Raw genomic sequence first — 12,153 nt, 5'->3', positions numbered from 1 at the left:
TTGAATTTTGAAAGAAACTATTTATTTGTGTTATTTTATCCTTATTTATATTAGAATTTTATCGAAATATTTGTAAATATGAATTTAATAAATCAGCAGTAATGTCTTAAATTTTAAAACAAAAAAATGATGCAAAATGCTCACCTCGAAAGTGATTTACCAAATTAAAATCAGTTGAAATGCTGACAGTTGAAGTGACTTAACATTGTGATCATTCATTGAGGAGGACAAAAAGTAAAACAGTGGTATTTTATTAGGTCCACTTTTGGATATGTAACAAGAAATGACAAACACTTAGTCAGTTTGTGAGATTTGTGAAATATTCATTTAAACCGTTCTTAACATATTTAAGGTAGTATCCATGTCGGAAAGTCTTTGTCACAGGATTTTCAAACTTTTCAAAATGATAAATTAGCACTCGCTTATCAATCAGTTGAAATTATCTGGCATGTTTCCTTGATATTTAATGTAGTGCAGCCTGTGCAACTTTGAATGATAATTATACATTGCGACTACTCATTTTCAGCCATTTGAGAGGAGGGGCACTATCAGAAGGAGAATATACAAAATAACGGAAATAGTTCTTCAAACATTGTCGTTGAAAGACTTTATTAAGTGAACAATAATAAGCAAAATTATTCAGGAACGATTTCTATTTTATTCAATTGATATAAATGATTAAGCCCATATTTCAACAATAAAGCAAGTGCGCTTAATATTTTTTGAGTCTATTTACCACCCTAAATTTTTTTGTAAATATTTTTTCTTAAATATGATGAAGAATATATCCAAATGATTATGAAAAGTGATTGAAACATATATCTTTTCCCGCAAACTTACCTTTTTGCACCTACACAGGATTAATGATTAATTGACTGCTTAGAGGTTATGTTCAGATTTACAATGTGACTATTTATCAAAAATGGATTTTTTTTTTGGTATTTTAAAAGAAATTTTTTTTAGGAAAACAATATTATTATATACAAACCATTAAAAATACAAATGAAACAAATAATAATGAAAATGAATGCACCTCATTCCATGATAGATATTACAAACTTTAAACACAATCTCTAAAATATATGACTCAGACACATGTCTTCAAGATATTGTACTATTTATAATTTGGCAAATAAAGATTTTTTTTTTTTTTAGAAATTGTGCATTTCTTCGAAAATAGTTGCATGCCATTCACATTATCACATTTGTGTATTTCATTAGATACGACAAGTCTTGGATTTGTCCACTTAACTATATCGTAGGTTCTACTTCAACTCGTGTTAAATGTATAAAAGGTGATTTTCCTATTTTGCAGCCAATATGTTTTGGCGCCACTGAGAAATGTACTTACAATCGGTTGGAAGAATCGCATCACAAATGATCATCTTAGTGGGAACCTACCAAAGATCACATTCATTAACACGCTAAAGAGGGACATATGAGTTGAGCTGGAGGAACTGCATGTCAGCATGCAAGACAGAAAACAGTGGCCGAACGTTGTAGCTCAATCTGGAATGAGCTTGAAATTTATAGTATGTATAATATTAATGCATTAAAGTTTCATGGAGCTTACAGTTAATATTTGAAAGTATTATGAAAAAAAATCAATTTTCATTATTCATTAAGCATTGTGATTTTTAAATTTTTTTAAACCTTTTTTCATATTAATAATAATTGAATATACTAAAACTAAATAACATGATAATTAATGCAAATAAATCCCAATCCAAAAGGTTTTTTGCCCATTGTCAGCTGCACAGTCGTCACCAAAGTCCCTATCTTGAAGGAGTTTTATTCTTGAACGTGAAGTTTGCTGTTATTGCCATCTTCAAAGAATTTGTTATTCTTAGCTTGCTTGAGGTCTTTGAGGGTTGCAGTATCTGCAAGATGTTTCATTTCTCTGCATAATATGACCTATATCAAAAAACAAATTAGAACAAAAAATATATAAAATGTTGGTGCCTAATAAGGAAAATGAAAAGAAAGAAAGAGAATGAGTATTGACATTTTTTAATAATTCTTTTTTTTTATTTAGAACTTTATTGTCGTCAAAGAAGTGTTACAGGATATATTAATCATATCTATGAAATTTAAATACAAACAAACGTCTTCCTTCAATTAACCAGCTTTTGATCTAGCTCTTTACTATTCGACTACACAGATGGCTGAGCATCACGTTTTCAGTTATCAATCAATTTCATCTATGTTTAGATACAATCTGCACGGAACGTAATCTATCAACTTACCTTTATCACATCTTTTAATGAAGTTTGGGTCCATTGACAGTTCTTCACTTTCATTTTCAACTTTCAGTACATCTTGGGTTGTATCACTTTCTTTTGACTCCCAGTTACTCAATCGCATTGCTTGTTGTTTGCCTCGAAAACCTGTTTGGGTATCTCTGTTTATTCGTCCTTGTGTTGGTTGTACTTTGAACTCTTTCTTATATGCAGGTATTACACTACGATTATGATCAGTCATTTTACTCTGTACTGAAGGCTTCCAAATTTTTCCAATTTCTCCAGCGATAGATAAGGCCTGCACAGTGTTAGGTCCTTTAAGACTAGTTACCGTAGTAATCATGATGTTGCAGGAACCACACTTACCTTTACCATTTGGTAAATGCGAAATGTGTCCTAAATAAAGGTTGTCAAAATTACACTTCATAACAACTTAATGAATTACATTTAATTTTGTAGATACTAAATATTAGCAAACATAAAGCACTTACCAAATTTACATTTGAACCAAACGCCTTTTTCCCATGTCGCTTTGAAAGAATTGGCGAATCTGCTCTCTATATTCTTTGATATGCTTTCCCCCAACACCATTTCACTTCCACTCTTTATAGCTATCAAATTCAATATCTTTTTTAACTCGTCATCCAATGGCGACTGTCCAGCGAGAAAAGGACGAATTTTTGATCCGTATGTAATCAAATAAATGTTTTCTTCGGACAATGATCCGGTATTTGATAGTAATAAAAACTCAACCAAATACGCAAGTCCTTTTAGAATAGAGGACACATTTTGTATTTCTTGCTTGGAAAAGCACGACCTGTCAACAAAGATGTGGTGTTTTTGCCCCTTTTCAGATCTTGTTTCTACGCATTTAAACAGCCAATCGCGAATAAAATAAAGCTTTGTTGCCACTTGTTTCTCTTCTTTTGTTCCCTCAATGACGGAATTAGACATGAGTTGTAGAATTTCATATAGGGCTGATAAAATTTCAATTTGTATCAAAGCAAGCTGTATTTGGTGATAGCCTGGCATATATGTTTTCTCTTTTACTAAAGGTAAAAGTATTCTCTTTACAATTTCGTCATTATCTCCCAATGACTTAGACATTTTCAGTACTCTCTGATGTTCACTTTTGAAATTGCTGTAAGCAAGTTTTTCACTTAAATATTTTGTTATTTCAACAGCATTTTTCCTACTCTCCTCGTAAACATTTTTATACCTATCTGTTCCATTTATAGGTTTTTCACAAGTAGGGCATGTTTTAGCCGAAATTATGCTATATGGCCTCTTTTCTTTATAAAATATGTAGTTATCTAAAGTTTGCGCTTCAAAAGTATGCCCACAGCTCTTCAAAGTAACTATTGGTTCGTGTTCTTCAAGGTTACACTGTTTTTCTGTCGATTGCATAATGCATACCTTGTCACATGTTTTACAGAAAGGAGGACATAGTTCTCCACAAAGTCCAGAACATTGATGACCACATTCTCTGACCTTTACACAAGGAAATGTACAAGGAAGAATGCTGCATTTTTTATTACAAAGCTCACGGCATTTGGCATGCTTGCACCCCCTTGCACAGCGTTTATCACAAGGATCGCAAATTTCCCCACAAACCTTAGTGCACTTTGTATGGCGGCATGAAAACTCGCATTTTTTCTTGCATGGTGGACATCCTTCAACACATCTCTGCTTACAAATATGTCCACATATGAGTGTTTTTCCACAAGTTTGCTGGCATTGTATGTGTAACTGACCTTGCATGCACTCCCCACACGTCCCAGAACAAGCATGGCCACACAAAAGAATTGCAGTGCATTTCACTGTGCACAATGGGCGAGATTTGACTTTGAAACACGGACCTTCCATGGTATGCCCACAATATAGGACTGATGTACATATTTCTTCACATGCTCGATGTCCTTTTATTTTTCTGCATTCCTCACATTTTCCTTGACAAGTATGCTGACAAGAAAGCATTTGATTACAAGGTTGCATACATTTAAAATCAGAAACATCTTTGGAACATGGCATAATATTTTCGTGCTTACAAGCTTTCATAGGTTTCCTTACAAGTTCCATGCATTTGCCACAGTCCTGAAAACACTCTTTTTTGCATTTATGTCCAAGATGACAAATTGTTTTAGTACATGGCTGTGTGCATTTGTACTTCTTATGTTCTGGATCTTTATTGTGACAAAATTGCAAGCACTGGTGACCACATTGTAAGTATATATTACAAGGTTTTCCACAGCCACCTAAAGGCATTTTGTCAAAATCTGTATCACGCTGTACACAGCAGATAAAATCTGAATGATTTTCACATCTCAGTTTTAATGCTTTTCCAAACTTATCTTCATTTTTAACAGTACCAATGATTTTCTGCCACAATTCACTTTCTTCCTCAAAAAGACTAAAATTGCCAATTACGAATAAACCTTTACGAGCCCTTGAGAGAGCGACACATACCCTGTTATCTATCTTTAAGAATCCAGCCTTTTGTTCTTCATTGCTTCTCACCAAAGACAGGATGATGATATCACTTTCTTCTCCTTGAAAATTGTCCACTGATGTAATTTTTACCCCTTCAGATTCATGTTTAGGTATTTCTCGCTTCAGAACTAATACTTGACCAGTGTATGGTGTCAGAATAACAATATCCTCCGGTTGATAATCTTGATCTAGTAAATATCTGCATAGTCTTTTCACAAATCTAGCTTCATGCAAGTTTGAACGACTTTTTGTTTCAAAATTTTTCTCCTCGGGTTCATCATGGTCAATGAAAAACAAATCCGAAGTAATTCCACGGATCCTATCATACTTAATAACACACGGGTGATCTTTTAATTCCGGATATATGTGTTTCATAAGCACAGATATTTCCGGGCGCATTCTATGTTGTAAATTCAGAGTGACGAAATTCAACTCATTCGTGACCATTCTTTCAAATAAAGATATCTCAAGTTTGTATTGTTTTGCTAATTGATAAACCGTGGGTGTCGGTCTCAGTTGTTTGTGGTCCCCAATAAGAATCATGTGTTGACACTCAGAGTTGATAGTGGTGACAATATGTGACTCCAGCACTTCTGCTGCCTCTTCAACAATGATGATTTTGGGTTTAATAGACTGCAAAATACTTCGAAATTTTGCAGCTCCGGTTGTTGTCAATCCAAGAACGTCGGCTCCTGCCATTATTTCTACACTTTCTAAATCAAGGGCTTCCTTGTAAGCTTTACATTTTCCGTTATATTCCTGTTCAGTATCTTTTATAGATTGCCTTTTCGCAATGATATACTGATCCACCCAATATCGATATAATCTTCTTCTATCGTCTAAGGATAGTTCCCAAACGTCCTCAATGTCTTCACTTTCGCTTTTTGTCATTGCATCACTACAGGTCAAAACCTTTTTGAGTTTCATTCGAATATGTTGTTTGGAAATATGTTCCATCCATGTTGACCTTTCAGAAAGGTTCAATTTATCTGAGAGAATTTCTACAGATGCTTTTGACAGGATAGTTGTCATAGGAGAGTCTTTTTCCTTTTCCCTCCAGTCAGTGTCACTTCTATGTGAATAGTCATCATCAAGAATGCGGTCATCAAAATCCTCTTCATCGCTATCCTCATCTTCGATCTTCCTTCCGTCTAATATTTCAGCGATACGATTGCAACTCTCTGTTGACCCATCAAAATTAAGCCACAAAAAGAAAGACTGTGACGACTGTGCATATCCCTGTATCTCTATGATCAGTTGACCCAGAAAAGGATTGACAAATGTTTTTATGACTTCTTCGTCCATAATTTCTTTTTCACTTGCCTTTAAAATGCCTATTAACTTATTGATATTTTGAATACTCGTGGTCATTTCTAATGGTGCATACGGCATGTTTAGATGATTAAGCGCATTATTATATCGCTTGAGATTTATGTCCAAATTCTTTTTCACCCCAGACTTAAATTCTGATAATAAAACTTTGAAAAGACTCCCCCTTTGTCTTAAATTTAATTTCCAGGGATTATGATAACGCTTGAGAAGTTTCATTGGCAAAGGATCGATTTTTCTGCCTCTGATTAGTTCCTGTTCCCATTGCAATAGAATTTCATATTTCTTTTTGAGAGCTTTTTCCTCTTCCGACTCTGTACCACAGTTTTTAAGTAAATACATTTCCCTGTCGATTTCCAACCATTCGTCAATGTAACTGCCACTTTCATTTTTTAATTCTGCAAAATGTTTTTTGGAAACGACAGCTTCCAATTCTTCTATGGAGAGAATGCCTAATTTTGCAATTTTAATTTTTCTACTTACACTTTCAATGGCTTTTCGGTGTTCTTCCATATTGTGATAACAGTCATTTTTTCTGTCGTAGACAGCCTGTGATAAAATGCGCGAGAATTTTGCCTTTCTTCTATACGAAGTTAAAGTGTACTCTTCAAGTTCCGGAACTTTTGATCGTGAACCGATTCGAACAAGTTTTTTGGTATATTTTTTTATGCCAAGAAGAAACTGGTCCAGTGCATGATTTGTATAGCAAACAACCAAAATCGGCTCAGGTTTATCCTTTTCAGCCCAAATATCTCTATTAAGTAGTAATATCTGAGCAATTTTCATTCCAAGAAAAGTCTTTCCGGTACCGGGGGGACCTTGGATCAAGGCAATTTCTTTAGTCAAAGCTAACTGAAGAGCTTTATGTTGAGAATGATCCAAATGTAATGTCTCTGCGGAGGGCCATTTTGATGTACTGAGTATTGGAATCTCAGTTCGACATCTGCTTTTACTTTCACAGCATGAAACGTCTGCGGGTCTCTTATCATCGTCTTCCTTATAAAGAAGGATTGAAAAGTCATAAAGCAAAACACCTGAAGACAGAAGATATTGAGGAGGTTTTGCATTTGCTTGACAATGTACAATATACTTCTGGAATGGCATTTCTTGCGTTATTTCTTTCATACCCTCCAGTATATGTCTGTAAGCTTCAAAGTATGCAGTGGTTTCAGCTACAACATACAAATGATTTGCTGTAGCTTTTTCAACTTTGCTTAGATCTTTTTCTTGAAACTTTACTTCTATTTCGCCATTTTCCAACATTCTCTCATTACGATCCGTAACACTTGCAAAGAGAATATTTTTGAATCCATCCTGAGATAAACAAAGCAGTGCCCCATACATTAACCTTCTTGAAGATTCCCATCTAATGTTTCTTAGTTTGGTCATATCTAAACGTATCAAATGTGCAATACCCTCATCTCTACACACAGGGCGGACTATCTGAACATTAGTATAAATTCTCACATCCCCAACTTTCCTGCGAAGATTTTTGTGTACTGACTGCTTTTTGTACTCCATAATTCCTTCTCGCAATGGCCGTAAAAAATCTTCTCGAAGCAATCTAAACTGAATGTCCAAATAATGATCTAAGTTGTCATATCCGCCTTTTATTTTGTTAGCCCTTAGAAAAGGCTTTTCGTTGAAATCAAAATCTTTCATTTCGGGAAGAACAGAGAGCTGCCTGAAATTTTCAGGTGGTTCTTGCGATTCACAATCATCACTCGACAACGTTATTGCTTTTCTATTGTCGACCTTTTGAATATTATCTTTTGCAGCTTTGAACTCTTTCATTTTCGTAACGACCTCGGGCTTGTAATGGAGGATTCTACTAGAATTTTTGGCTACAACCCTATCTAGATATTCAATTAAAATGCTCCACTGAGATACGTGGCTTTGCATTCTTTGAATCAATGTATGAGTCAATGAACAAACGTTTTCCATTAAAGAAGAAAATTCGATGTCTTGTAACTTTACTTCCCCAAGTTCTATCTCTCCAAGAAAAAGAAGAAGATTAACCATTATGAAATTAGAAGTATTCAAAAGCGCCACCAGTTCCAGCTTTGTTTGGTGTTTTTCGGATTGAAATGATTTCACAAGAAGTGAAATAATCATTATCATCCAATCTGGTTTTAATTTCTGACTCAAGATATCACCAAAACCATTCCTCTTTGTAACTAATTCTAGGAGAATTTCGTCAGCATTCCTTGATGAACTGTCTAAGTCTTTTAGTCTTCTGTAGCCCATTCTACGGCTTTGGACTTCATTGTGCATCTTCCCTTCATTAAAATTTTTATCAGCATTTTCGTTGTTTGTCCACCTGTCTTGTTCTTGATTGTAAAATGGACGTCTCCTGAAATTTCTTCGCCCCTGAAAATGCCCTCGATCCCGATTATAAAGTCCACGATGGTTTTGATGTTCTTTTTCATATTGATTGTGAGTTGATTGTGTATCAACTACTGCTTTATAACCTCTTCTTGATGACCTTCGCATACCTGACCGTCCTCTTGATTCTGTATGCCTGGTTGCACTACGGTAACCTTGATGACTTTGGACATAGTTATATTCTTTATCGGAAATTTTGCTCGGTACGTTAGATTCTATAAATTGAGATGGATCTACAAAATCCTCATCAGAGTATATATGCAACGGATATCTTTGTTTTCCCCCGGACTTTCTACTGCGCTGATCAATATGAATTTCTTCCTCGTCGTTATCACTGCTATCAGGGTATTTTGCAGCCATAGCTATGTATTTTTGCAAACTGTCACAGTCCCAGCTTGTATGATTGATTGATGTCTCTTCTCATTCTGCAAGAAAATTAATTTTAAAAGAAACACTTGAATTAATGGTGTTTCTACTTACATCCTCAACTAAAATTGAAGACAGAATACAAATTATAGGATTTATATTTTTCTCTTTCTGCTACATGCACAGGCTGACAATATCACTAACGTTTATGTAAAATATTACAATTGCTTGCATCTAACGTTTTCAAAGAATATTAGATATAAATAGTATTAGCGTAATAAGATACCTTCTATACACACAAGAGCTTGTGCAGATGAATAATATGCCCTTATAGATCTTTTAAAGAAAAAATGAATTGAAACACACAGTGTGATACTTAGTTTGTAATCTTTTCAAGCATACTTAAGACTTAAGGTCAAAACAAATTAATTGAGTACTTATACTCGGCACTCAGAGCCATTGAGCAGTGAGGGTCTTTATCGTGCCAACGTCTACCGTGACACGGGACCTAGTTTGTTTGTTTGTTTGTTGTTTTTTTTTTTTGTTTTTTTTAAGTCTCATCCGAAAGATACGTGAATTTCCATAAATTTATTGGCGTGATAAATTCACAGCATTCAGCCCCAGCCTTAATTCCAACTATGTCCCAATGTATTATCTTTAAATGGTGTTAAATTAGAATTGAATAAAGTAATATTCATATTACATGGGAAATGCTTCTGTGGCACCAGACTAAGTTCACAATATGGAGTGATTTTTGATTGACAGGTGTAGCACCGTGCATAGACTTCGTGTGACTATATATGTACAGATTGTGATTGACGGTGAAAATAATTAACAATCAGATCTAAAGGAAAGACTGATCGTGATTGATATTGTAAATAAAACAAAGAAATTTAAATGACATTTGCTCTAGGTACTGTACATGTACCAGGCCCGTAGCGACGGTTTCAAAAGGGGGGGGGGGGCTTCCAAAAAAAATCTGACAAACCAAAAAAAAAAAACAAACAAAAAAAAACATAAAACAAAAAACAGAAGAAAAAAAACAAACAAAAACAAAACAAAAACAAAGAAAAAAACAAAAAAACATAAACAAAACAAAGAAACAAAAACAAAAAACAAATACAAAAACAAAAACCAAAAACCAAAAAAAGAAAAAAAAACCCAACAAAAACCTAACCTGACCAAAAATGGGGGCCAGCTTCCCAAAATTATTTGACATGTAAAAAAAAAAAAGAAAACCTATTTTACTGTCCAAATCCCGGAACTTTACAATATCAAAGAGTGGGGGGGGGGGGGCAACCTGCAATTATAGGAAAAGCTACAATGCAAAATATTATATTCAGCCCCTCCCCTTTTCTACGGGCCTGTGTACGTTATATGCTGATGCGTTCTCTCTCTCTCTCTCTCTGTGAATTCTACGTTATATCATCCCATCCCGAAAAAAAAACCGTTTTGAAACAATTACCCAGAAAAGTGTTTTTTTCAAAGGGCACATTTATTAAAAGAAAATAATTTATTCTGTTTGGAAGATAAGTACTGTAAATGATACGAGTAGTTTGGCTGCGCTGGCGATTCCGACTTATGTAGTAATACGAGGGGTGATCAAAAAGTTCGCGAACTATCTCAATATACAAAACCATAATTCAGATCAGAATAAAATTTGGCACACATATAGTCATACACATATTCTATAGATAGCAGGTGCTATATAATGTTTTGCTCCTTGTTTGTGAAGTCACAATGTGAAAATGACGTCAATATGTAAGCGACTTGTGACAAAAAATGGTTGACTTAGTCGTACTCGAGCAACGAACGGCTGTAACGTTTAACGTATATTTTGGAAATTCCTTTGCAGTAGCATATAATAATTAGTACAAGGTTTATGAAGACAAAAGACTTCCCAGAAGTTGAATCATTAATTGGATTGATTGTTTTAGTGAAGGCAGGGAGATGGATAAAAATGATGTTTGTTCTGTTGCCCAGCGAAAGCAAGCCGGGGAAAAGATGTGTCCTTAGTTGAGCAATTTGTTTTGATAGATCGCCAAGTTACAATTAGAAAAAAAGTTGAATATCTTTACAATAATATAATTATTAAACCCTTAAATTTCGTTTACTTTAGACTTTAAGCATATGAGATATGATAAAAAAGAGGTAGACCATACTTTATTCACATTGGATAAACGACTCTTCCGAGACAGAGAACTCGGGTTTTGATGATTACCATGCTAATTCCGGGAAGGGATGTCCTTATCCACCCATCCTATTGCCGAGATTTGGCAATTCCAGACTGATGAAATGTTCTTGTTATAAAAAATAACTTGCATGGTAAGAAATATAAGACTCGGAAAAATCTTTTAGCTTCTGTGAACAGAACGCCACGGAGCATGTCACGTGACGGCCTGGATCACGTGATTCGCGCATGGACAGAACAATGGCAGATGTGCATTATAATCGTAGAGGACTACTTTAAAAAATAATGAGCATTGAAACCTCATTTTATTTCTTTTAAGGAAGTCATTCGAGTAGTTCGCGAACTTTTTGATCACCCCTCGTAGCTTGTGAATAATATATCATTAAAATGAAATTTTAACAGTGTACATGTATTGTTAATCATTTTCATCGTAAGGTGTCTAATAAGTTTGCAATGTTCATGTACAGGCATGTATGTTCTCATTGTACAATCTAAATTTTCGGAGCTGCACATTCATGCAGGTGGGATTGATCCTTTTGACACTCAGATTTTTAGTCCCATTAATCATTTAAAATCATACGACATAAAATTAATGATATTTACAATTCTGGACATACGAAATAAGTTTATAGGCACCTAAGCTATTACCGATATTATAATGTACTAAAAAATTATGATAACATAATACATGTATTTAAAAAATCATTTATATATTGAATTACAACGCAAGAAGATATTTTGAAAATGAATGATGAATAACTAAACACAGCGATAGGTTTCTCTATAGCAGAGATCAAGAATAAAAATAGGGGAAGACTACAAACCAAATATGCTTTATAAAATTGCTTGTGCAGTTCAACATTACCTCCGAGTTTCATTGATAACAAATCTTTTGAAGGCATGCGTAGAATTCTAGATTAATGAAGGAACTGTCAAGTCGCGGGCTTGGAATAGAGAGAAGACGCGCAGAAGTGATATCAGAGGAACAGGAGAATATGATTTGAACAAAGGGCATTCTTTGGACAGATTATCCTCAAAACTCCAAGCAATTCAATGAAGTGTCTTTAATAATGAGGACCATTATATAGTCAATTTAATCGCTTGGAATAATTTTCTTGAGAAGTCATCTCTCTTATCAGAGGGACATTATAC

At 34.5% G+C, this 12,153-nt stretch overlaps 1 protein-coding gene across 1 annotated transcript; it reads right to left on the bottom strand.

The window, feature by feature from the left end:
* Nucleotides 1-1,791: 1,791 nt before the first annotated feature.
* LOC133193093 (NFX1-type zinc finger-containing protein 1-like) lies at nt 1,792-8,804 on the bottom strand. The gene is made up of 3 exons (XM_061329068.1): nt 2,732-8,804; nt 2,247-2,636; nt 1,792-1,880 (listed from the first exon to the last, which is right to left on the bottom strand). Exons 1-3 carry the CDS (start codon nt 8,802-8,804, stop codon nt 1,792-1,794), a joined length of 6,552 nt encoding a protein of 2,183 aa, XP_061185052.1.
* Between the last annotated feature and the right edge of the window lie 3,349 nt (nt 8,805-12,153).

Source organism: Saccostrea echinata, unplaced genomic scaffold, assembly GCF_033153115.1.
Source record: "Saccostrea echinata isolate AGI-Se365-2 ecotype Australia unplaced genomic scaffold, CSIRO_AGI_Sech_v1 ptg000027l, whole genome shotgun sequence".
NCBI classification, from domain to species: domain Eukaryota; kingdom Metazoa; phylum Mollusca; class Bivalvia; order Ostreida; family Ostreidae; genus Saccostrea; species Saccostrea echinata.
The sequence above is the reverse complement of the archived record's forward strand: the minus strand, read 5'-3'. Positions and strand labels throughout refer to the sequence as shown.